Here is a 27,340-nt window from a genome sequence, read left to right on the forward strand (position 1 = left end):
AATTAAAATGGTTTACCACACAAAGTGCTGCTATACAAATTGCAATAGCAACACTAGATATACTAGTCAAGAAATTTAAATTATGCCATATAAAACTTTTAGTTCTATATTAATTTTTTACCGATTCTACCGAACTTTGGTAAGCCTTTGCCAAAAAACACAAACAACAGAGAAAGCTCTCTCTTGACTATGTCGTAGTTGCGCACAACGATGCGCGTTATTGTACAAGATTCCGTCGGTAACCATGGTAGCCATATGACGCGAAGAGCCACTTCATGAAAAGGGGAAATACATTGAAATTCGCCTTCACCATCTCTCCCCTTCCTTCTTTCTCTATGGTGGTAGTGCTTTTTTTGGCACACAACCCACTTTTATTGTTGATTTTTAAAAGGCGCCCAATGTTAAAACAAGGGTCAAATATAATCCCATCCAAAGTCTTAACTCGCGACACGGCAACATAAATCATTCCGAGGGCAAATTCGTTAGGCCCCATGTCCGCAACTGCTTTCTCCAGAGTTAAACCTTGGGAACGGTGAATACTTATGGCGTAAGGAAGTTGAAGCGGAAACTGTTTTCGGTTACAATTAGATCTTTTTTTAAAAGATACGGTGACTGGAGGAATCGGTTTAAAATTTTTGAGTGTTATACATTTACTGGTATTTTTTGGGCAAAAATTTAAATATTTCTTGAACTTAGATTTGCTGGTAATCCGGGAGAGCACAAGTTATCCCAAGACCCGACATCAAATTATAAGCGCAAAAAACGCAACCAGAGTCTTCTTTCCCACACCCGTTCACGACTGACGCTTAGTGCTTACCCCTCTCTTCCCCCACCGATCCACGACGATTTTTCACCAGCCGCTTATCGAGGCTCCCTCTCTCTTTACCTACCCACCCAGCACCCGACGACGGACAGCAAGTCGGACAGCAACTGATTTTTCTCCAGCCGCTTGTCGTGCCTCCCCTTCCTTTTCTTACCCCCCCCCCGCAACTTGCTTCGGACAGCAAGATTCCCTATCAACTTTCCACATAGTGAGAGCTTCGCTCGCTCGCTTCGCTCAATAATACTTGTTTTCAACTCTATAAATAAAAACTTCAATTTGAAAAGGAATTATAACTTTAAATAATAGGTAGGTGGAAATTCACTGCCAATACTTCGTAATCTGATTTAATCGCAGTATCTCCAAAATATACTGTGAATAAAAATGTAAATTACGTAACCAAGTTCCGATTCTTACATTGTTCCCCGCGTGTTGCGATAAATTCGTCTCCAATAGGTAACACGGCAAGATAACTAGTCATGTTTGATTGTGAGAGATGGCGAAGATATGGAGTTTCGAAATACTTTGCGCTTATCTACACTCCCCCTAATCGCGGAGATTTCCATTTTTGCGTTTTCGTTAAACAATGATGTTTTGGCCGTTTTATATTATTAATATTTTTAACGATACCGAATATTCTATATCCAATTTTTAGTACTCCACAGTGACTCTATCCACATGGAGAGTGTGGGCGAATCCCAGCAAACTCAAGATCTCGGATACGTGCTGTACAAGCGACGCTGGCTTGTCATCCTGTGTGTTTCTTTACTCAACGTCACCAATTCAATAGTAAGTTTTTTCAGATTTCAGGTAAGGTCATTAATCGTGTACCGAAAAAGCTAGACTCTTTTTCGAAAGGTACAGAAGGTATTACAATTCAAAAGCTCGTCCCCCTTATCATCAAAATATATCCTATGGTGCCATTGAGGCAATTACAAGGAAGATATAAATGTAAGTGAATCCGATTAGACAGGATGGAGAATAATTCGTTAGAGTATCCGAAAAGCGGTGTGTACAGCAGGGCCGAAGTAGCTTATTTGGGAGAACGTTAGACTGAACATGGACGAGTCAGTAATTCGCCAAGGACTGAAGATCGGAAGGTCCCTGGTTCGATCTCGGGTTTAGGCAGCCGGGTTGAAGAGTGGGGATCATTTGTCACGGTATCCGAAAAGCGGTGGGTACAACAATGGATTTCATAACCTTACATTGATAGTTCTCTGGGGTACAACGTCCGGAAGTCTCGATTTTACCGATACACGCGATTTCGTTTTAGGCTGCTATTATTTATATCATTAATTGTACATTTCAGATCGCATTTTCGTTAAGAAATTTAATAAACCTTAGGCAATGTTTTCGGTCTATACGTACGAAACTTTAGGTATTCCAGAACCAAAACTTGAAAATAAGCATGAGTGATGAAACTATGATTTTTGTAGGCCTATCTATTTAAAACTTGTATCAAGTTTGAAAGCCTATAAATAATTAAACGATAAATTGGTTATATACATAAATGGCTTAAAAAGTACAATATCAAAAAGGTCGCTTATAGTATTTATTTCCCACAATTAACCAGGAAGCTTGTTACATTACAACAAACCGTTGAGAAAATATTAAATTCGCCGCGAGATGGCGACGTGTCAAAAAATCTAGTTCCGGATTCGTATCGGTAAAGGGGCTAAAATTGAGGGGACGACAAAAATATCTGGCAGCCTCGTTTGAAACTCGTACTATAATAAAATGTACAACAGGGCCGAAATAGCTCAGTTGGGAGAACGTTAGACTGAAGATCGAAAGTCGCCTGATTTCTGATGAGAATGGAAGTAATTGTTTAGGTTTCGGCAAGCGGGTAGGGCTTGAAATTTATTTATTTATTTATTTTATTTGATTTCAGTTGTGGTTATCTTACGCACCGATAGCAAATAAATCTTCGAAATATTACAACGTTTCTGAGAAACAAATAAACTGGTTTTCTTTGGTCTTTCCCATATCAACGGTCGTTTCAGGATTGGTATCAGTCAGATTAGCTGATAAATATGGACTGCGGTTTTCGGTAAGCTAAAATACTTAATTTATCTTTGAAGTTTCTGGTTTCGGATATACGTGTTATCATTATATTATTAGTAACATAACATGCAAATGTGTTACTACATAAGAGATAAGGGAGTGTATACCGATAGGGGCCCCTGCAGGCGGGGGAAACGGGGGTGAAACGGGCCAATGTGGGGGTAAGCATTCCCCCCATTTTGCGTACATTTTCGGCAGGTCAAAAGGTTAGCTGATTTACGAGGTCAATAGGTAAGATGATTTACGATGTTATAACCCATAAAACCTAACCCCCCATTTTAGGTCAATAGGTTAGATGATGTCGCTATGGCGGTGTGGACTGACACGATGTTATGCAAACAGCCGTTAAATAGTTTCCGTCAAAACCCATCCGTCATAGTGAATGTCGGGCCTAGGGCACCATTCGAGTTGGTAATAAATAGGGTTTTCGCCGACAAACACTTTCAAACACTTTCGGGCCCCTAAGGGTTGTAAAAGGGTAGCGTAAAATAGCGGGCGGTCATCGGTAAAAGTATTTTGGAAAAAAAGAGCAGAGTGTATACAAATTATAAGGTTTTATTTATACATTCAAAGTTACAGTACATTAAGCGGATGAAAAAAAACGCTTAAAGATAAAACAATTTAGTTTTAATATATTTATGGTTTGTAGATACCATAGTGAACAAATTGTAAAAGTTAAATACACAAAACATATTTTGGTTGGCCACTGTTTCTTTAAAATCTTCAATAATTTGAAATGCGGTTACGTAATTGGACGCATAGCGTACAACGGTATCATACCTTTCATGTTCATCCGATAGAAATAAATTGTTGGGCGCGCATGGTTCTTTATACAATATTTCGTAAATTTTACGATAATTATCGGTTATAACGTAACCCATTAATTCAAAGAGTTTTTGGTTCACTTTAAGGAGTTGAATGTGCGAATTAATGAAATATTTGAGTCTGTCCAATTCTCGAGTTTCAGGCGCTTTGATTACGACCGACGCTTCGGATATCGTACTTTGCAAGGTTAATTCTTTTTGGTCAGACATGGCGGTGGTCACTAGCGCATCAGATAGCGGGAACGGTGATCGAAAGGGGAGCCTTTGTGGATCATTTATTTGTTCCCAGTGCCCGTATAAATCATCCCAGGCGCGCGAAGACATCTCAAAGACCTGGTGTGAGACTTTATTGCATAGAGCTACAGATATATCGAGCTCAGACGTAAACCCCGTAGTAACGAAAAGCTCGGATGAAAGTGAATACCGAGGGTTAATTTTCCGCTGAGTCGGGTCAAATTTAGACATTTTAGTGGACCCAGGAACGTTATCTACACAGCTTCGTTTAGACATGATGCTCGAGAAACGGTTTGTAGTGTACTGCCGATGGATGACGGGGATGAATCCCTTATATATAGCGATAATAATTTGATGACGTAATCAGGATGACGTAATGGGTTGACTCAATGACTCACGCGATTAGTCAAATTTTGCGATGTTATGTGTATAGCGACGCCCATATTGGTAAACCAAAGAGATAGAAATTCTACAAGTCCCGGTAAAGGGTAGACAATAGGTAAAATGATTTATCGATAGTTGGAGGATCTCCCCTTTAGCGTCCCTATTAGGTAGGGGTGGTGGAATCATCTGACATGATGTTATGCAAACAGCCAGTAGCTATAAACCCGAGTAATTGGCCTACTTACCTATAGGTCAATGGGTCCCTCATTATTTCTCAACCACTTGTCAAAAACCTATCCGTCTTAGGGAATGTCCCCCCTACGGCATCTGTCAAACACTTTTCTCCACGTGCGAGTGGTGTTATGTAATAAATCCAAATAGTTCAATGGGTCGAGCCTTTTGTGTTTTCGCCGACAAACACTTTACCCGTGTAACATTATTTTCAAACACTTTCACGATGCGCAAAGCTATCCGTCTTACGGAATATCGGCCCTAAGGGGTAAAGGGTAGCTAGAGAATGGCCCTTACCCCCAGCGCGTAAAATAGACACAGCGGGTGTCCCCTCTCGCTAGCTAAAAGTGTCGTTTTACATCAGGTGTGGATTCTTCGCGCTAAAATGGTTATAACAAACGATTGTTCCCACCAAAAATGTAAAATCCATCTCCGCTGTTCTCGGATGAGGACGTAGCCATGTAAGTTTTTATAAATTTTTATATTTTTAGCTTGGTGATCTATTCCAATATTAAATGGTAACCACGTATGCGTAACAATTTCAATGTGCAAGATACTCGAGAATGGTAAAATAGTCTATATTTAAATTTAAAGTGCGAAAACTATATTTGTATAGTCGAAATGTATTTTAACTTATTAAAATAAAAATTCATCTTTCTGACAAGTCTTACCCATCATACATACACCATCTAATCTGGAATCTATGTTTAACAATTGGAGGAATTCATGTTTAAGATAGGTTCTTTTTAAACGTAACTTAGTACATTAATTGAGTATTTTGAAATATTTTAATATCGGAATTTTTTTTGAAGTATTAAAAGTAGAGTTAAGATGCTTTTATAGTATTTTCTATGTATTTGCATATCTGAACTTGCGGTTCAATTTTGGGTACATGGACCACTCACACGCTAATGATATTAAAATGAAGTTTAAAAATATTTCCATTTGAACGAGTCCCTCTTTTTATATCCGCAAAGTACTGAACGATTCTATCTTATGGATTAAAATAGTTCTAACAATAGTACAATTACAACATTTGAGAAAGACACTTTTCCCATTGTGAAAGTGGAATCCAAAATAAGAATCACTTTAAATTTAAATATAGACTATTTTACCATTCTCGAGTAACTCTTTTTTTTCTTTAAAAGCTGAAGAAATATTAGAAACGACATCAGTGATCAATTAATTGTTTCCGAGTATGACAGACGATTTTTGATATTAAAGAGTCATTTATCAAAAGTAAGATTGTTTTAGGTTATTTTTTTAAAGCTACCTTAGAAATCACATTATTTTTATATATAATTATTTAGTTGTAATGTTAATTCTTAATTACGGGTAGCCTTCACTAGAAACTATTATAAGAATTATATATGAATTTATAACCAAGCGTGTATTTACCACTAGTTAATGCAATATCTGTCGCGATAAATATTTCTGGGTTCAGTTAATGTGATGATTCGAGTGAAAAATTTGTATATGCTAAAGTTATTGGATTGAAGGAAACTTCAGTGTTTTCAGGGCGATAATTAAGTGAAGTTGCCTTCAATATAGTTGAAAATTATCTTTTTAAGTCGGTGTTCACCTCTTGAATAGGTTAGGAAGTGCAAAAATTTCATTTAGCAAGCTTTTCTTAAATTTTGGGTATCCACCCTGTATCATTTAAAAGCTCAAGCATTGTTTTTATCAAGTTAATTTTAAACATATCTTAAAACAAGCTTCCCTAAGTCTGACTAGCTTTGTAGGGTAATAATAAAATAGCTAAATATTTTTTGGGTTTAATAATGGTGCTTTTTAGTGAAAATTTTACATATATTACAGTATTAGGTGGGCTAATAATTTTTTCACCTGCTACCATTCTCAAAGGGTGAACATAGAATAACAAAGATAATTTTCCACTATATTTAAAGCCAACTTTCCTTACATTTGACAAGTGGTTGAGAAATAATGAGGGACCCATTGACCTATAGGTATGATGATTCCACCACCCCTACCTAATAGGGACGCTAAAGGGGAGATCCTCCAACTATCGATAAATCATTTGACCTATTGTCTACCCTTTACCGGGACTTGTAGAATTTATATCTCTTTGGTTTACCAATATGGGCGTCGCTATACACATAACATCGCAAGATTTGACTAATCGCGTGAGTCATTGAGTCAACCCATTACGTCATCCTGATTACGTCATCAAATTATTATCGCTATATATAAGGGATTCATCCCCGTCATCCATCGGCAGTACACTACAAACCGTTTCTCGAGCATCATCTCTAAACGAAGCTGTGTAGATAACGTTCCTGGGTCCACTAAAATGTCTAAATTTGACTCGACTCAGCGGAAAATTAACCCTCGGTATTAACTTTCATCCGAGCTTTTCGTTACTACGGGGTTTACGTCTGAGCTCGATATATCTGTAGCTCTATTCAATAAAGTCTCACACCAGGTCTTTGAGATGTCTTCGCGCGCCTGGGATGATTTATACGGGCACTGGGAACAAATAAATGATCCACAAAGGCTCCCCTTTCGATCACCGTTCCCGCTATCTGATGCGCTAGTGACCGCCGCCATGTCTGACCAAAAAGAATTAACCTTGCAAAGTACGATATCCGAAGCGTCGGTCGTAATCAAAGCGCCTGAAACTCGAGAATTGGACAGACTCAAATATTTCATTAATTCGCACATTCAACTCCTTAAAGTGAACCAAAAACTCTTTGAATTAATGGGTTACGTTATAACCGATAATTATCGTAAAATTTACGAAATATTGTATAAAGAACCATGCGCGCCCAACAATTTATTTCTATCGGATGAACATGAAAGGTATGATACCGTTGTACGCTATGCGTCCAATTACGTAACCGCATTTCAAATTATTGAAGATTTTAAAGAAACAGTGGCCAACCAAAATATGTTTTGTGTATTTAACTTTTACAATTTGTTCACTATGGTATCTACAAACCATAAATATATTAAAACTAAATTGTTTTATCTTTAAGCGTTTTTTTTCATCCGCTTAATGTACTGTAACTTTGAATGTATAAATAAAACCTTATAATTTGTATACACTCTGCTCTTTTTTTCCAAAACACTTTTACCGATGACCGCCCGCTATTTTACGCTACCCTTTTACAACCCTTAGGGGCCCGAAAGTGTTTGAAAGTGTTTGTCGGCGAAAACCCTATTTATTACCAACTCGAATGGTGCCCTAGGCCCGACATTCACTATGACGGATGGGTTTTGACGGAAACTATTTAACGGCTGTTTGCATAACATCGTGTCAGTCCACACCGCCATAGCGACATCATCTAACCTATTGACCTAAAATGGGGGGGTTAGGTTTTATGGGTTATAACATCGTAAATCATCTAACCTATTGACCTCATAAATCAGCTAACCTTTTGACCTGCCGAAAATGTACGCAAAATGGGGGGGAATGCTTACCCCCACAGGGGCCCGTTTCACCCCCGTTTCCCCCGCCCGCAGGGGCCCCTATCGGTATACACACTCCCTTATCTCTTACATATTTTAAAAAAATATAAAAAAGCGCCTTCTGGTTACGACTTTCCAAGAAATAATTCCTAAATTGGGAAATAGGCGCTTAAATAAAACATCTTCCCAGAAATTGCCATGAAGTAATATTTCCGACAGCCAGGACTCATAAGTTATTATTTATATAGTGCTTGTTGAAATATTAGAAAGCTGGAAACTTTCTCGAATTTAACATCGGTTTTTTGCTAAGCCTTAACATGCCAAAAAAGTTACCTGGTTAAAAGGAAACACTTGTTGCATACCGTACTGCAAAAGTAATATGTTTAGTTCTAAAGGAATGAGTTTTCGTCTTTTTCCGAATCCAAAAGATAATTTTATACGAAATGAATAAACTCTGCCTACATGAGAAGCTTAAAAATTGCCGGGTTTTATAAAAATATTACATATAATTTTAATTATTTATACCATAAGAGGATGATGATAATAATAATAATATTATCTTCTTATACTTAGTCTTAGTAACATTACATATTTTACCTTAAAATATATTATCGAATATTAACATTAGTATGTTCCTTATACACGTGAGCCGACGCGTTTCTTATCTGACGTAAAAATCTCATGAGGGCAAAAACGCGTCTCCATTGGCTTAAAGATGACTTTTCGGCTAGCCATTTTAACCGTTTAACCGACCGACCGGAAATAGTGCCTTCCCAGATGAATTTGGAGAGGGGAGTAAAAACCGAGATTCTTTTATTGAAGCGTCCATTTAATTATCAATTACAACTATGTTTTACGAACCACCTTTATAATGGAATTGTACACCAAGCCCCACCAAAAACCAAGTTGATCACCATATGTAATGAACTTAGAGATATAGCAGAAGTAAAGACTATTAAGTAATATTCAAATATAATTATTATTAGGGGTATCTTTATTTAAAAAGAATGCCGTTTTTCAACCGATTAGTAATTGAAATAAAAATGAACTACAAAATAAAGAGGATAAATATGTATAAATCAAGCTGTAACTGGGACACATAAGATGGAAGCCTTTAAAAAAGGTTGAGGCAATCGAAAAAGAATCGCGGATGTGTACGCGACACCCCGTAACACTTACATTATGCATAACTGGGACATAATGAAATGTAGAAATTAAACTTGGGAAGGGTATTTATTTATAGCCATATTTTTCCGATGTAAGTTTCTGGAAGTCACCATAAAATATATTTCACCCTGCACTCAGGGCCGCCGAGAGCGTACCCGGGAAAATATTAATTTCCCTAAAAAACCGTAACTAATGGAGATAACTATACATTTTAGGGTATAAATATACCTCATTTGTTCCGAATCGGGCCCCCGAGGCTGCACGGGCCCAGGCTCCAAAAAATAATTTGGGGCCTACATAGAGCTGTAACTATTGGAGATAACTATACATTTTAAGGGTGAAGTATACGTCATTTGTTCCAAATCGAGCCCCCAAGGCTGCACAGGCCCCGGTAATTTGTACCGGCTTCTGCTCTCTCTTGTCGAGCCTGCCCGCACTAGTTTCTTCTTCCATATTTTGAAGTTACATATTTCAAATGAGTAACATCCCCAGTAGGAAATTACAGTCAAGCTGACGCGACGGCAAAAATATTGGTCGGCTGGCGTGCGATTCTCATAAGTAGGGCCATTGGATTTGATGTCCGAGCCACTGACTGTCCATTGTATAATAACGAAACAAACAAATCGACTGTTAGCCAATTGAGGCCCTAAATGGGTTAGAGTGTGCAATAACTGGTGGCTTTACCGGGGAGTCGGGGTCCAGCTCTTGTAACCCATAAGGGCGGTAGCGCACTGGGAGGTGTTAGCTCTGATCAAATGGCCCTATCTCCACCTCCGACTTCGGTCAGGTTTGGGCTGGATACTGAGCTTCGGTTCAGGCTAACGGAGAGGGTCCAGGCAAACTGGTCGCCTCGGCGGATTGGGTAGCCTGCTGTGGGGCGGCGAGCCTCCATATGCGGGCATGGCGGTCCTGTTTCCCGGCCTTTTGGGGTCCACCGGGATCTCCGGTGCCAGCTGTGCCGGGTTACTTGGGCTGCTGTGTGCTCGTCGTTCCCCTTTAGGAGCTCTCTCCAAAGGGCTTGACTCCCTGCCTCCATAGGCGGGGTGTCGGCTGGAGTTGCTAAAGCATCCATTCTTAATCCCACTGCTGTGTGCGAAGTGGGGATTGGTCCACCCATTGCTGCACCTTCTGTTGGGTTGAGTGGCTTGCGTCAAAGGTGCGACCATCAGTAGTAGGGCTCTGCTACCCATGCTGGATTTGTCACCTGTCCGGGCTAGGTGGACGCTGGCGTAGGGCGCTATGATGATAGGCATCCGGTGGTATGGTCTTTGTTACTAGGTACACCGGGCTATAAATTCTGATAAAATACGCGAAAAAGTACTGATGAGTTCCAAATAGAACGAAACCGGTCTATCGTTGGAATTTCTGGCTATTTTATTTTATTTAGTTTTTATGTAGTTTATTACTCGAAGATCTATTTGATCCGAGATTCGCTCGAAGATCTATCGGTACGAGTTATTAGTAAGTATTTTAATTTCTTCCAATTTGTTTAGGATTTAGATATATTATCCCTTTTAATTATGGACTAATCTACTTTTTCGCGTATTTTATCATCCTTCTCACAGTCCATAGGTGGTCTCTTCTAACTAAACTTATCGTATATACTATTCTCCACCACACTCCCCCCTTTTCGGCTTTCCGTTGCTATGCAACGCGTTTTGAAATTTTTAATGTTTAGGCTTAGTTTCTCTTTTCGATATAACAGTCGCCAGCCAGATTTCCCGCACGGTACTGATGAGTTCCAAATAGAACGAAACCGGTCTACCGTTGGAATTTCTGGCTATTTTATTTTATTTAGTTTTTATGTAGTTTATTACTCGAAGATCTATTTGATCCGAGATTCGCTCGAAGACCTATCGGTACGAGTTATTAGTAAGTTTTTTAATTTCTTCAAATTTGTTTAGGATTTAGATATATTATCCCTTTTAATTATGGACTAATCTACTTTTTCGCGTATTTTATCATCCTTCTCACAGTCCATAGGTGGTCTCTTCTAACTAAACCTATAAATTCTGACACACTGTTAGCCAATTGAAAAATGACCGTCCATTTCGTGGTCAGATGCGAGTCAGTTAAGAGGCCTACTCGACTCTGAGTCGAAAACGATTACCCACTTCGTGGTCGGCTGATGTACTGTAATAAGTCCATTTCGACTCTGAGCCGTCTCAAAAAATACTACATGTAAAGTAGTATTTTAAAAAGAGGAAACTGAACTGTGCCCCCTTTATTTAGCATCCCGCCTCCAAAAATATGACACCTCTCATTTTATCTCACTCAGGTTAACAGAAAGCAATTAAAATCTTCTAGTTGAAGTGTTGATATATTCACTCGGCGGCATGTATTTCGCTAACGTCACCCGTTATATTTTTCCGATGATTTAAACATGCCATTTTAAATAATGCTACTGATAGGTTTCAAGCGTGACGTAACTACTATATGTGTTGTGTTAATTTTTTGTGACTGTCATCTCTTTATATATTTAACAATTATTAAACAAATTATTTATATACTTGCTATCGAACCACTATTTAAGTATCGAATAAATGTATTAAGCGGTGTTTATTACGTAAAACACCAGATTAACAAATTTTTGACTTTCATAACGTTACACTACTCTCCCAATGGAATAAAAAAAAAAATTATTTTAGCTTGCCCAACTTGTCACTTTTTCAAGTCGTATTTTGTCAGTGAAAAAGACTTCTATTTTTTTCGCGCCAACGCTATTTGTACGTTTTCGGTGACGCTCTACAATTTTCTCCTTGACAATTTTCTTATAGCACCTAGCGGTTAAAATTTAAATTTTCAAAAAACGTGAAACTATTTTTCGATTTAGATGTAATTTTGGTAGAAAGTATTCCCCGACACTTATAATGTACAGTACAAATTCAACTTTCTAGAAAACATAGTTCTTGAAAAAAATCACTAGTCATGTTGCTTGCCTTGGCCAGGGGCAGCACCAGGACAATTTTCTCAATTGCGGGGCCCCCTAGAAATTGACTCAAAAATTAAATTTTGCAAAATTTTAGGGGCCCCTAATTGAATTAAACGTAGGCTATTGCCTGTCTCGCCTACCCATAACGCCACCCCTGACCTTTGCGCCAAGTTCTGACATATTCTTATAAGAGTTTTCCATTTGATTGCTCGACATTCGCTTCGAATCTGTCTCTGACGTCATAGATCTCGCCCCAATCGACTAAAGTAAAACCGCAAATGGAACATCCCATTAACATATTCCCGTACTTGGATGTTTTTCGTCTGTTATTAATTTTAATTTTCGCGTCTTGGTCTGCCATTTTGCCATAAAATCTAAAAGGAACACGCAAAAATTTGCTCCGATCTCGATCCGTTGAAATCGGCAGATCGGTTTGGGGCGATCTCGGAGCACCCGAGAGCGGGAAAAGGAACACGCGAAACTTGGTCGGAGCAGATTCGAGCACGCAAATGGAACATAAAATGTTTATCAGAGCAATCTAGAGCGCTCGTGAGCACTCTAATGAAAAACGATATTAATTCAAATAAAAGTGATTCAACATAATAATTTTTTTAGGAAAAAATTCAAATTTAGGCTTAGTTTGTTATTCGTTAGAATTACTGTTGCATAAACTGGTGAAAATTAGGCTATTTGAAGTAAAACAATAGATTATCTCTAATTTCAGATTTTACTGGGAGCATTCTTTAATGGTGCAGGAGCGGCAATAAGGCTAGCTGACAGTTTTTTTAAATCATTTACATTGGCTCTATCTGGACAAGTCATTGCAGCTCTGGCTCAACCTTTATTTCTAAGCATATCCACAAAAGTTGCGGAGACATGGTTTCCAGAGCACCAAAGGCTCTCAGCAACATCTTTCAGTGTTATGGGTAAGCAAAAAGAGTGGTCATCACAACATGAACTAGTACTTGCATAAGGCTGCTGGTATAAAAGTTATCTCACTGACCACTAATAATTAAACCATCCTCCCTTAATTCCTATGAGAAGAAACATTTGTTATAAAAGACTAGCTATATTGAAAATTGAAATGCATTTAAAACTAAAAATGATGTGTAATTCAGTCAAATAATGATATATTACTGAACTAAAACAGAAAATTTACTTTCTCTTTGATTTTGAAGATACTGTCGATTTTGATCTATGGTAATAAATCTACCAACAAAGAGAGCTTGTCCTCAATAGTTGTTTAGTTTCTCATACATGTGTACAATGGTTCGATTGACTCATAATGTAATTACAGCTTATAGTTTTTAATTTACTATTTTTCAACTAAGAAGCAATTAGCAAGAGACCACAATTTAGGATTTAAATATTAGTTTATGACTTTGTAGACTGCGAAGTCAATAGTACTGTTGTCAATTTATCTTTCGAAAACTCTTGAATTTCTAGGCAGCCTGTTAGGACAATTAATAGGAAGTGGAATTACACCATTAATTACTGATGGAACATCATGTGGAATTAGCTGCATGGTAATTTGTAATATTCTAAATATTTTAAACTATTAAATAATTATTTTGAGTTTCTGTACCATTTCTTCTGGTACTTTAAATTAAGAGAATCCTACATTTATAGAAATGGGTTGCTTAGTTCTTAACAAATAAAGCTATGTTAACCATGCAAAGATAGCAAAAACTTAATTTCCGAGCTCGCGCTCTTCTCTTTCACAGTGAGTAGTTCTAGCCCGCGCTCAGGCTCTTCTCTTTTAGTACAAGAGGGGGAGCCCGTGCTCGGGCTCTTATCTTTTAGTACAAGAGGGCGAGCCCACGCTCACGCTCCTCTCTTTTAGTACACGAGGGCGAGCCCACACTCGCGCTCTTCTCTTTTAATACAAGAGGGGGAGCCCGCGCTCGCGCTCTTCTCTTTGAATACAAGAGGGGGAGCCCGCGCTCGTGCTCTTTTAAGAGGAAGAGCTAGAGCTCGCGGTCTGCTCGTAATGAGAAGCGCCCTCTCTCAGAGACCGATAGATTCTGGGAAATTCACATTTAGAAAAAGCACCACGTGAAGTGGTTCGTGAAGAAAGGCGGGAATCAATTGTTTTAAATTTCGCTCTCCTCTCTAAGGGCGGCGCTTAAGCTCGCGCTCGAGCTCTTCTCTTTTATCTCAGAAGCTGAAGCTCGTGGTCTTCTCTTTTTTTTCAGAGGCTGATTTCGCGCTTGCGCTCTTCTATTTTATTCTTAGAGGTTGAGCTCGTTCCCAAAGGATGGAGCCCGCGCTTGCGCTCTTCTCTTTTTTCCCGAAGAGTGGAGCTCGCACTCGTGCTCTGCTCTTTTCTCCGGAAGAGTGGAGCTCGCGCTCGCGCTCTTCTCTTTATTCCCGAAGAGTCTAACTCGTGCCCAAAAATAGCTCTCTGACTCTTTAGAGCCCAGAGCCCGCCGATCTCTGTAACCAAGTGTTTACCGGTAGACTAATATTTTCATCAGCACAGTTGAAAAAAAGTGCCCCAAGCCTTGGCATATTAGCGACCCAATAAATCTTATCATTGCAACTATTAATTAGAGTCCGAACGCGGACCTTCAATTGTAATAGCGGTCGTGACTTGAAAAAGACATAACACATTTATAACCCGACTAATAGCAGACTTATATGCAACAGTTTATTAGCCAATTAATCGCGCAGAACTGTGAAAATTGGCGATTTAATAAAACAAATTTAAATATTTTTTAAATAACTTCTTTTCTATACTCTATTTTTTCGAAAAATATCATATATTCAGCCTGAAAAGGTTTGCTTTTATTAAAAATCACTTAACTCAAGTAGGTCACATTCGTTAGGGAAATATACTGTTCATGAAGATTTCGATTCTTTAGTATACTTTATAATAAAATTAACAAGAGAAAGTATGGAATTACCATAAATCGTTGATTTATGTTTACAAATTCATAAATAAGCAATTCAATCACAGCTAAATATCTTTTAGGGCATCAAATTAGTATTTTCTTTGGTTCGAGTCGGAAATACTGCTAAATTTGACGTCAGCCCATCGTCGTTTCGGAGTCGTAAATGTGTCTACTTGAAGTGGGCCCGTAGTCATTTCAGATTCGGCCAATAGTCATTTAAGAGTCGGTTATATTGAGTAAAATTTTCTAGTCGATCGACGGTCGGCCGACCCAAGGATTCTACGCCACTGGTGGGCTACCAAAACAGTAAGAAAACTGTGGTGTCAGCGAACACACAACTAAAGAATTACAACAAAAAACGTAAAAAACCTAAAATTTCCAAAATCTTTTAAATTAAATTAAAAAATTAAATCTTCATTTGTGGCAAAAAAAAATTATATCCACGCTATCTACATGAGAAGGTCTACGAGGTGCAAGCCAAAAAAATTAAAAACAATAAGGCCGCTGTAGTTTAGTTCAACTGAAAGGAGAATGGAAGTAAAAATTATAGTATAAGATTTCATTAGAGTACCTTTTTTATTAAAATTATTACACTTTTTTGTGACTCAGATTATTTTTTCTACAACTTTTCCAATTTCATTTTTTGTTGCATTAGCATAAAATATAATGAAACATCAAGAATTGGTTTGATTTGGTCATTATACAGGGTGTTTCAAAAGGTTATGTAAAAATTTTAAGGAGTTGTAGGGGTGAGTTGAGAAGTATGAATGTTTTTTTCTCATTTTCCTACGATGAGTTAAAAGAGCACCAGAGAGCTTCAAAGTGTGGCCTACTAGCCCCTGGAATTAGGCTGCAACAAGCACAAAACCAAGCAGCAAGCAAATGCAAAAATTAAGATTTGGGTTCATGTGATAGGTAAACAAAGGACTTTGTAAACAAATCGAGGTAATCAGCGTAAAAAAGTAAACTTAAACAGTATTAAAGTCGTGATGGACCGCGATTTCTCAAACTGCAACAATGGAGTTCCCTTCGGAAGAACTGGCGGATTTTCATTTGGTGGACTAGCGGATGGCAATGCTTTGGCTGCTCAACGTCTCTACCAGGAAAGGAACCCGAACAGGCGCATCCCCGTCTCACGGACTTTTACCAATGTCCATCGTCAATTACGTAAGACAGGCACATTCTGGGTACGTTACTTAATTTTCTACTTGAACTTATCTGCGACTGGTTCGTTACAAACGTATTGTTCGTTTTACAGAACAGGAACGAAGTAGGTCGACCATGGGTTGCCCGCAATGTTCAGTTGGAAGAAGAGGTGCTGGAGGCTTTTAACGACAACCCTTCAACCAGCACACGTGCTGTGGGACACGAAATGGGAGCCAATCATTCGTCCGTTTGGCGGGTCATGATCGATAATCTTCAGTACCCTTTTCACAGACAGAGTACAACCGTTAAATCCGGGGGATTGGCCATTGCGAGTGGACTTTGCACGGTGGTTCTTGGAGCGTTCAGAACAATATGTCTTGTTTCCTAAAAGCTCCTTTTTCACTGACGAAGCTACTTTCGGAAGGGAAGGCCCATTCAACACCCACAACCAGCACGAGTGGGCGCTCGAAAATCCGCATGCCACGTTTGCACGTGGTTTTCATGAGCAATTCTCGGTTAAAATGTGGGCTGGAATAGTTAGAGACGTCTTGGTTGGCCCTTATATGTTGCCGCAACGACTCACTGGGTCGTCGTACCTGGTTTTCCTGCAAGATGTTTTGCCTAATCTTTTGGACGACGTGCCACTAGCGACTCTGCGAGGAATGTGGTTGCAGCACGACGGGGCTTCTGCTCACTATGCTTTGGCGGTCCGAGAAGAATTGAACCAGCGATTTGCACGCAGATGGATAGGGAGAGGAGGTCCAGACTTATGGCCTTCGAGATCACCCTACCTAACGCCGCTTCACTTTTGTTGTGGGGATGGATGAAGGATCTGGTACACGCTAGAGAACTGCATTATAAAAAAATTACCATTCCCGTTGAAGGTTTTCCCGTTCACGATCCATTCCCGTAGTTTTCGTTGAGTTTTACATTCCCATTCAAAATATCCCTCTTCCATCCGTTACCGTTCCGTAATTTCTCGCTACCAACCGTATCCGTTTAAGAAAGTAGTCCCATTCCCTATCCATTACCGAAATTTTGTAAGGGAAGAAACTAGAGTAAAAGAGTGGTTTTATAGTATTATTACGACTTGTAAATCAATTAAAACAAAAGCACGAAATGACTCAGATTGTACCGACTCCCGAGTACCGAAGTGAGACTACTGACGATGACGTATATACCATACCGCCTATTGAAAAACCTTCAAAACGAAACTTAAAGTAAAACCTCGATTTTACATTTGAAGGACGCCAACACATCCCCTCGCTGACTAGAAACTAGAAACGCCCGCCTCCCTTGACGTGCATTCGCCTTCCTTTCTTCAACACGCAACTAGTTCCCCAGTGAAACAAAAACAACGTACGAACGACGAAGTTATGAAGGGGCGGGCGGTGGGTGTAGGTGACTATCAAGCGCGTCGCAGACTGAGACTCTCGCTAGAGCTCGAAATGTATTAACCCCGAATTTCTCGGTCAGCCGCTTTCTCGAGTCACTTGAAAGTGAAAAATCCATCCCCGATTACCGACCAAATATTTTTAATCCATTCCATTACCGAATATAATCTTTCACTCCCATTACCGACCATTCACGCGGTTACCGGCAAGACTCCAAACTGCTACCAAACAGATTCGGAATACACCGGGAGTATTTCAACATATACGCGATTCCCTCCTTCAACGCTGTCGTCTTTGTGTAAGAGTTGAAGGAAGAAACTTGGAATATTTATTGTAACTTGTACAAAACACACATTTTCCTACTTTGTTCTTCTGTTTAATTAAACTCATTTCACATTTCTTATTTACTCATTTGTTTTTTATCTAAATCGTATTTCCCTGCTGCTGGGTTTTGTTCTTGTTGCAGCCTACTTTGAATCTCTTTTAACTTATCATACGAAAATGGGGAAAAAAGCGGAATACTTCTCAACTCACCCCCTACAACTCCTTAAAATTTTGGCATAACCTTTTGAAACACCCTGTATATTATTAAGATGGTTTTGATTAACTGGCAATATATGTTAGATAATGATTGTCCCAAGTGCCCAAGTTATATTCATTAATGAAAAGTTAAATAAATATTTTCCCAAGTGCCCAAGTTATATTCATTAATGAAAAGTTAAATAAATATTTTCCTTATAGAACATTATCTGGACTGTTCCTTGTATTGTGGCTGTCATTTTCGCTTTATTTGGGGTCAGAAATTCGAAACCACCTTCCCCTCCTAGTGGAAGTGCAGCCATAACAATTGACTTACCATACATACCAGTTATTCTCAAGGTGAAATATTTAACTTTATCTATAACAACTAGTTGTAAACCAGCATTTGTTATAACTATTTAAATTTTTCTAATGCAAAAATCTAATTACACTAAAATCTACAAAGCACATTTTGGGGATAATACTTTCAGTTGCAGTAAGAATTTCTGTAACAAAACCTATAATAGGTGCTTTTGGTACATTCAATATAACAACCACCTGACTTAATCATGAAAATTCAATACTTTTATAAAAAAAAATTATTCTATCACAAATAAAAATTGAGTTAATTTGGACCAACATAACAAATTTTAAAGCTTATTAACAAAAATTATTTTACTTTTAGTTAATATCAAGTTGGAATTTTATGGTACTGATGCTAGTAACTGGAAGCATTTTGGGTATTTCAGATGTCCTTATTGCCAATATGGAAGAGATACTCTGTGCCAGGGGGTTTGACAATGTAAGATTTACCTAAAATCTAATTGCATCTTTAAAGACCTTTTCTATTAGCGGTAGTTTAACGAAGCTAATAAACATCTTTCCAATTTAAACGAAAATAAGTTAAACATACATTAATATTACCAGAAGTATATAATATTTTCTTTTAAAGAGAAGTATTCATCTTGCTAACATGTTCTTTCTGATTTTAGAAGTGCAGGAGTAAATACATTGTTATCTACTATTAAATTTAAAAAAATGGTTATCACATTAAAGAAAATATCCCTATACAATGTAATTTTTACAGATTACGTCATTAGAAAATTATGAGGTGTACATATGCTGTTTGGCAGGAAATTTACAACACAAAACTGGTGATAGTAGATGCATTCTCATTTTAATGACATAGATGCATACTTCTATCAGATTTATAAACTTCTGATACTCCATCCCTTCATTAATGTTAACTAATATTTTGAAGTAGACTTGGTATTTCTCTAAGAATTATGAACATGAGAAACCTCATGAAGATCTTATAATGGTAAAAAATACATTATGATGGAAATGAAACTGTGAGAGAAGAGATTTTTATCTATTTAAAAAGATAATTTGGTCAAACAGAAAATAGTTTATATTATATTTATTCATTAACATAGAAAACACCAAGATCATTAAGTATAAATGTTGAAGATATCACACTTAGGTGTTAATAATTTAGGAAGTACTTGTGGTACAGCATTGAAAATTTCTTTAGCACATTTGGTAGAATGGTATTTGAGTACAAGACTTTTACCAGGATTTTGCTGGTTATTGTTCCATGATTCTTCTTGGATGTGGTCTCCTTGGATCTGCATTAACAAGCCTATTTGCCGGAAAGCATCTAAAATTAAATATTGCCATGAAGATTCTAATTCCTCTGATGGTTGCATCATTATGCACTTTCATATTGGTAAGCACTGTTATAATTTTGTATTTGAAATTAACTCATTTGGGTTTATAAATATAAATACTAGATCTTTTGATATTTTAATCATACATTATGAGCTTTAAAAGGAGATACACGCCCCTCCTAAGCCTGTCAAGACAGGTATCTTAGTTGTTGCTTCCTTCACCTTAATATTAAGGTGAAGGAAGCAACAACTAAGATACCCTTTTGCATCATTCCTTGTCACTGGATGTTAGTGAAAATAAAATACAGCCTGACTGAGGGTAACACTTATTTCTCTTCTTAAGTAGCTGACAGAACACTTTGATAGGATATTTCTTCTTTGATAATACAGATTTCTACCATGACTTTTCAGACATCTCGTTTTGATCTCAAATACTCAATATTGGCATCATCTGGGCTTATAGGATTCTTTGGCTATGCTGCTTTTCCAGTTGGACTAGAGTTGTGTGCCGAATACTGTTTTCGTCTCATACCCGAAGCAACAAGTACAGGGTTTATTATAATTAGCGGGTAGGACTTTTTTTCATTTTCTTGAATGAAATAGCGAATTACTATTTCACCAAAGAGCTATTTGATATTTTTTAGCGTAAAGATTCAATACTGACATAAACAATTTTTACATCAACAGCAAAATTTAATTTATACCATCAGATTTCTTTACCCATAAAAAGAGTGTTAGTCAATTTTGTGATAAAATTCTTCACATAGGCTTATACACATTTATTTAAAGAAATAACATCTTGGCGGAAAAATATATTTTGGAGGAAAAATATGGTTTATTTTTCCAAATAAAATAGCCACAAAATTTTGGGTCTGACAATCTTTAATTTTTTTAGATTGAAAATTTTCTTCTATCTACCATCACTAACAATTTGTTTGTAACACCTTGGGACTGTTTATTAGCATTTATCTTCCTACATAATTTAACAGTTTACTTAATTCTGATTTTCTTCATTAGAACTCAGTAAGAATTGATATATTTTATCATTAAAGCAGAGAAAAATACTGTTTTGACTAGTACATGGAGCCTAACCATATTTTCCATTCAAAAACGTGCTACAAATGTATCTAAAATCATTCTGATAAGATAAACAAAGCATAGACAACAGAATTTTCTTTTAAGGCACCTTCAAGGATTATTATATTTGCTTCTACGTGAATTTGCAAGTCAAAATTTGGACGCATCTGAGATGAAGAGAGAGGTCTGCACACATTTTTCAATGCTTTCCGGTTCACATGAAATACAACCTCAAAATGACACTAGTAAGTTAAATTCATTTCCGAGGGGGTTTTTAAAACGATTTAGTTAAAGAACTTCTTTTCTAGTTCCATTGCTGGTTATTGTTGGAATTACAATCTTCATAGCTCTGTTGTTTCAAACTATATTCAGTATTAAATTCAGAAGAGCTGAAGCAGACCAGACTCGAATTATAGGAAGGATAGTAGATACTCAAGATGAATTGGATGGAATGAGGAGAAAAAATGCATGGGAAGCTTCCCTAATATATTCGTAAATTTTTTACTTAAATTACTTTTGTATTATAAAATAATAAATTATTTACATTTTTCATGTTTATTTTAAACCTTTACATTTTATTCATTACCAATAAACATGTTTAATATAGGATGTGTATTAATGGATGATACCATTGTGTCAGTCCCATTTAAGACTGAGTTACAGGCTCTCAGATGTGTAAGCAACACATCTGTGAGCCTGTAACTTTAGTTGCACCAATACACCACTTCTGCCACAAGTAGAAATGTATATTTTGGTATTAATCCTTTTGAAGAGCTGCAATTTATCAATTTAATTTTTCTTGTTTCTCTATGGAAATGGGGATAAAAAATGCGAGTGGTCGGAAAATCAGATGAAAATTATAAAATTATGGTTATTTACATTTACCATTTCATTTAAATAGAGAAAGAAACATAATAGCTTTTAGGAGCTGAAACTCTAATGAAGTGAGTTTTCGCTTAAAGAGGATATGATAATTTTGCCACTACTAAAAGATCTTGTTTGACTATAGGCTAAAGGAGCATATATTTCTACCATCTTATCAAACATCTGGACAAAAGCTGAAGTGATTTACTAGTGTTAGTTAATTTAGCATACTGCATGTTCCTCCTAGATTATGTTGCACAAAAGATGATTTACCCAAGTTAATGCTTCTGAACCGTGTATTGTGTAAACTGATGTAAAATGCCTATAGTATTATTATGGTTTGTAATATTAACTACTTTAGAAATGTAGATAAATTATTACTGTTAATTTTCCTTTTTAGGTGAGGTAAATTATAAATAATAATAATGAGGAATACTGCTACAATGTTTGATACATTTTAAAATATTTCAGAAGAATAAACTTTATTTAAATGGCATAATTAATAAAAAAATCTTGGTAATTTCTCAATAAACATTTTTCTTAAGCAACTGGCATATCAAGAATTCTTAATGAAATCGTGTTTGTTCACAAATGTGGTTGTAGCGCCTGTAAAGAAATTCATTTAATTATAATAAGACTCGATACATCAAATGGGCCTAATTTTTCACACCACACGATTGATTGACTTTTTAAGCCAAAAGGTACGAAATCAGAAATGTCATGCAAAATAGTTTACAAGAGAAGAATTGCAACGAAATGACTTCAGACTTTTCACATTATTGCGTTAAAAATAAGGATTAAAAACAAAATGTAACTTTTTTAATAATTTAAAAATGCAAACTATCTTTGAAAAGATAAGCCTCATTGATACTTTGGCTAAAAAATTTAGTCAGTGTTTGGCATATTAAATAATAAACGCTGTTTTAATAATAATAACATGAAATAAATATATTTAATGAGATAAATATTGCAAAAAGGTAACCTAACCATAAAGTGGCTTTTTAGGAAATAACAGCAGAGTTCTACTTTGACTATGTCACTATATCCACCCCAGGTGTTGCCCGAGGTGACAAATAGGGTTACATATTCATTCAGTCAAAGAAAATGAGTAAAATTATAAATTAAATATTTGGCAGGTATCCTCTAATCTTTGGTGCAACCAAAAGTGACAATTACCAAAAGTGTGACAATCCCTGTACTTTTGTATGCTAAAGGTTTAATGAAAGCTCGACTCGAGATCGACCACATAAAAGACTATTTATTTGCGCCTTTCTGGATCTTTTTTTAGTCTATGGTATTATATCGTAGGTAGATGGCGATAGCATCTCTACAGAACGACGAAAAATCAAAAATTACACTTAACTTTGACCAGTGCTACTTAGTTCCTCCGTTCCTCACTACGAGGCGTTATTTGTTGGTATTAACTTACTTCCTTCCCCAAGGCATACTTTCCCTTTTCCCCTCCAAACTTGTATTTCGCTCCTAACATTCATTCAGAAATAGGTTCGATTGACACACTTAATTATGTCACTTTTGGTGTAACTAAATTGTTAAAAAAAACAAAATTGTTTTTAGCTAAGTTTGATCCCTCTAGTCCATTACTATGCCTTTATTACAGCCTTTATTTCCAAAACTGGCTGTATCATAAGATTCACTTTTAAACGTAATTGTACTTTCTTGACGCTGATCTTTATGGCTAGAAGAGATTTTTAGGCAATAACATGCACACATTCAAAAATAGTTTAACTTAATAACATAGTTTAATGCCGGTAGTTAAGATTCAATACATACTCAGCATGTTGCATTTTGTGGCTCTGTGTTCGACAATTCTTTCCCCAATAACAGTTTGGTCGAGAAATAACCTCATCTGTAAAATCAAAACTTTTTAAACCCTATGTAATTTGGAAACATCAACAAACACTAAAATTATACTTTAATTGTCACAAACTACTAGCTTATCTCTTTGTTGGAACATTGTGCCAAGTGTTTTGGTCTCAAAATACAGTACTTTCAGAAACAAAGCCTGTCCGTTTATGATCCGGCATAATAATTTATCGTTATCTCACTGGAACCACAGACCACCTACCCCAAGAGGGACATATATATATAAAAAATTATGTCCCAAATGCGGTGCGCCTTTTTTAAGAGCACGCCATCTCACGGCAAGTAGAGGCATTTTTAAAAGTACAAACACAAGCAGTACGCATGACAAAACAAAATATATTATAGAAGCTGGCTTGTGCACGACTTTATTTATATTTCATAAAATAAAGGATTATCATGTGCTTTTTTCTTTTGGCTGTAAAAAAAGCCCATTCTTTGGTCCTGAACCTGCCGTTCCTATCCCCTTAGGCAAAGTGTATGGACTTATCTCCAAACTCATGATTCATCAACTCAAACTTGGGCTTGAGATGGATGGACAAAGGCAGGCCAAAGAGTATCCTTGGATCCTAGTCTAGAAATAGACTGGTAATTGGCCTACTTACAGGTCACTGCCAACTTAATAGACATTTACACTTGATTGGCATCAATGATGATACAATCTACCGGGCCTGTCAGGCTGAGGAGGCAACGTTCTCTCTTGTACTTTGTAAATGTGAAAATTATGCAGCTCAAAGGTTTGAGCACCTTGGCATGCATTAACTGGAAATTTCTGATTTCTTTAACATGCCAGCCAAACGGATTCTCAGTCTTGTGTCGGAGATTGGACTTTTTAAGTCTTAAGGTCTGGGGTTGCACAATGAACGTATGGTTGAAGTGCGCGATTGGGCCTACCTTGGCTATCTATCTCCCTTTCAATAATAACAATTATCATTATTTGGAAAAGGCTAAGCCCGATTACTTTGTAAGATTGGTAAAACGTACCCTTAGCAAAAAATTTTAAGGTCTGGGGTTGCACAATGTACGTATGGTTGAAGTGCCCGAATGGGCCTATCTTGGCTAGCTATGTCCCAATTCAATCATAATAATTATCATTATTCAGAAAAGGCTAAGCCCAATAACCATGAATGTATTCATTTCAACCATGAATATCGAACTACATCATTACCCTTTCTACCATCTGGGACTAAAATGGGCGGTGCCTATTGCGTCTTACGTAATCGCTGGAGCCAATCAGGAAACAGGTGATTGTCATTGACTCCATCCACAAAACGTTTCCGGGATTGCGCGATTCAACCAGCGAAGAAAATGACTCGTGATTCTTAGAACAATACCTGTACTTTAACAAAATTACTTGATAATCATATTTAAAGGAATTTATTATTAATATTCTTACCTATTTTCGTACAATCATAAGCCTATCAACCCTAAGTTTGAAACGTGCATAGCGCCCTCTGTACCACCACTGGACTAGTATCGGCACCTGGTAGAGATAAATTGAAGCTTCTTCCTTCCCCCTTTCTCTCTCTACGCACCTCTCTCTTACTAAAGCAGCTGGCATCATGCATTGCGAGACGCGTTACGTTTCTCTTTTCCGTCACCGGGTGGATTTAGTGCTGTACTTTTGACAGTTGTTAGCTTGAACCAACACTGCCTTTCGATTCAAACTTGGGGTTGATAGGCTTATGGTACAATCAGAAAGATGGGTATTAAAATTTTTTAACTAAATTTTTCACTAAGCCTTGGCACTGAAAGCTAGTCAAGTTTCAAATCGTTGCCTGTCGATACAATTTTTGAGCGGCGGCACGTTCCCAACCTCATGATAACGAAGCTCCTCCCATCCTGCGACTGAGGCCAGACTACCTAATGCAGTTCGATATTCATGGTTGAAATGAATACATTCATGCAATTACTTTGTAAGATTGATAAAACGTACCAGTAGCACAATATTTTATTTCATTTTGAATTTCCCACCAATAATAAAACATATTCATTATAAATGTGACTACAGGTTATAAATAACATTTTAGAAATAAATGTGTAGTTGATTTCTGAAATGCTACAGCAAAAAGAACAGTAGTAAAAAATGTAAACCTAAGAAATAAATAGAACCAGAACTAGTCCTTCCAAAATTAAACAATCAAGTCCTATTAACTTGTGGCCTCAGTATGCAAATGGCAGAGCCATTAGGCCCATAATAATAATTATTTATGTTCAAAGTTCATATTGGTCAAGTTCCGCCATATGTCGTCAACCATTTCAAGCGAATTTCCAGTATGCATGGTTATTCAACTCGTGATAGTGAAACTGGTTTTTACCTTGAGAATTTTCCAGCTACAATTGAAAAACTAAGTCCAAGGGCTATGGGTGTAGTTTTGTGGAATACTCTCCCACCATCGTTATTTCTGAAAAAAACCCTCTTTGGCTTCTTTTAAAAGAGCCACTTTAGAAGTTGTAAATAAATTTTAATTACCTTAATGCTTAATGAAAAAATGTATTCTTGTTTGGACCCAGTTGGAAATCAGTATTTTGTACTGAACTGGATATTCATAATAAAGCCTTATAATTATTATTATTATTATAACCCAAATATTATACGTTCAATACATGCCCAAGGTATGTAATTTTTCATTGCGACAAAAAACTATTTTTTATTTGGCGGTGGTCTTACTTAAACTATTTTTTTTTTAAATAATGTAAAAATTAGAATTTCCAGCCAAAAATTTCTGAAGCCACTAAATATATTGCAGTTTAAGAAACTCTCAAACAGTAAACAACAAACATAAACAACAGATTTAAGGAGAGGATTTTACATGATAAACCCTCTATACCCTTTAGCACAAGATTATAATGTAAAATTTGTATATTGTAACTAGCAATATTTATTTAAATGCTTAATAATCAGGAATATGTTTAGACCGAAGGCTCAGTTATTTGGTAAAATCCTGTGTAACATTAAATTAAATGCACAAATCCCAAATCCAAGAATTTTCCTCCCATAGAGTTGATATGCAAATCCACACTTAAAAATTCTGGATTTTAAAAAACTGTATTCGCAAAACAGGCAAACATCCAACCACTCGGTTTACAATGCATGAGGCCCCTACACAGTAAAATATGGGAAAACATTGTCTGGGGCCCTAGGTATTCCTGCCAATTTTTACATAAACATGTTTTGAAAAAATGAATCCAAAAAAGGAAATGGTAAATACCGAAACTGATCAAAACTTTGATTTCAGAGTAAATGCACTTACTTGGTAATATTTCATTCTGAATGTTACTTCTATAAGTATACAGAAGGTTTTTTAATTGTCTCATTCCACAAGTGTTACATACAACCGAATTTGAACTAAGGAGTGGAACAGTGGTAAATAGCTTATCATCAAGTTTTGTCAAACACTCCTGGAAACAAGTTTTCCAATCTTTACCCGATGATGCTAGAAAATCCTGTTCATGGAAAAACGTTATGAGGTATCGTAGAAACAATGTTTTAATTATTTTACTGCTATAAAGTAATTATTTTCTAGTTAATCAATAATCAAAGCTTTTTCATTTAAGTATTAAAACGTATTATAAGTAATTATTTTCTAGTTAATCAATAATCAAAGCTTTTTCATTTAAGTATTAAAATGTATTAAAAGTAATTATTTTCTAGTTAATCAATAATCAAAGCTTTTTCATTTTAGTATTAAAATGTATTAAAATTTAAATCAACATACAGCGAATATTGAAAAAATCAAATTTCATTGATTCTGCAGACAAGCTTTTCGAAAATTTACAAGGTGTATCAGTGGCTTATCAAATGGAAAA

The 27,340-nt window shown here is 36.6% G+C and overlaps 2 protein-coding genes and 1 long non-coding RNA gene across 4 annotated transcripts in view; 2 read left to right on the forward strand and 1 right to left on the reverse strand.

Moving 5' to 3' along the window:
* The first annotated feature begins 1,495 nt into the window (after positions 1 to 1,495).
* Positions 1,496 to 21,350, forward strand: LOC149944455 (solute carrier family 49 member A3-like). 2 transcript variants are annotated; one of them, XM_090175367.1, is made up of 10 exons: positions 1,496 to 1,609; positions 2,712 to 2,870; positions 12,810 to 13,011; positions 13,532 to 13,611; positions 18,261 to 18,398; positions 18,724 to 18,840; positions 19,615 to 19,767; positions 20,120 to 20,277; positions 20,891 to 21,030; positions 21,094 to 21,350. In XM_090175367.1, exons 1-10 carry the CDS (start codon positions 1,499 to 1,501, stop codon positions 21,279 to 21,281), a joined length of 1,446 nt encoding a protein of 481 aa, XP_090031493.1. In that variant the 5' UTR covers positions 1,496 to 1,498; the 3' UTR covers positions 21,282 to 21,350. The 2 variants fall into 2 exon arrangements, with proteins under 2 accessions (XP_090031493.1, XP_090031494.1); XM_090175368.1 differs by lacking the exon at positions 1,496 to 1,609 and adding an exon at positions 2,571 to 2,640.
* LOC149944456 (uncharacterized) lies at positions 4,004 to 5,765 on the forward strand. The gene is made up of 3 exons (XR_016480839.1): positions 4,004 to 4,044; positions 4,922 to 5,018; positions 5,706 to 5,765. It is a non-coding gene; the product is annotated as an uncharacterized LOC149944456 (long non-coding RNA).
* A 745-nt stretch (positions 21,351 to 22,095) lies between the features above and the next one.
* LOC149944457 (E3 ubiquitin-protein ligase CHFR-like) overlaps positions 22,096 to 27,340 on the reverse strand; it is a 31,326-nt gene continuing 26,081 nt past the window's right edge. The window contains exons 15-17 of the mRNA XM_090175339.1: positions 26,785 to 26,977; positions 23,441 to 23,516; positions 22,096 to 22,255 (exon numbers count right to left, since the gene is read on the reverse strand). Coding sequence (XP_090031465.1) covers positions 22,216 to 22,255; positions 23,441 to 23,516; positions 26,785 to 26,977 — 309 coding nt within the window. The 3' untranslated portion in view covers positions 22,096 to 22,215. The remainder of the gene's footprint in view (positions 22,256 to 23,440; positions 23,517 to 26,784; positions 26,978 to 27,340) is intronic.

Source organism: Leiobunum rupestre, chromosome 5 (genome assembly GCF_980474605.1).
Source record: "Leiobunum rupestre chromosome 5, qqLeiRupe1.1.hap1, whole genome shotgun sequence".
In the NCBI taxonomy this organism is placed as follows: Eukaryota; Metazoa; Arthropoda; class Arachnida; order Opiliones; family Sclerosomatidae; genus Leiobunum; species Leiobunum rupestre.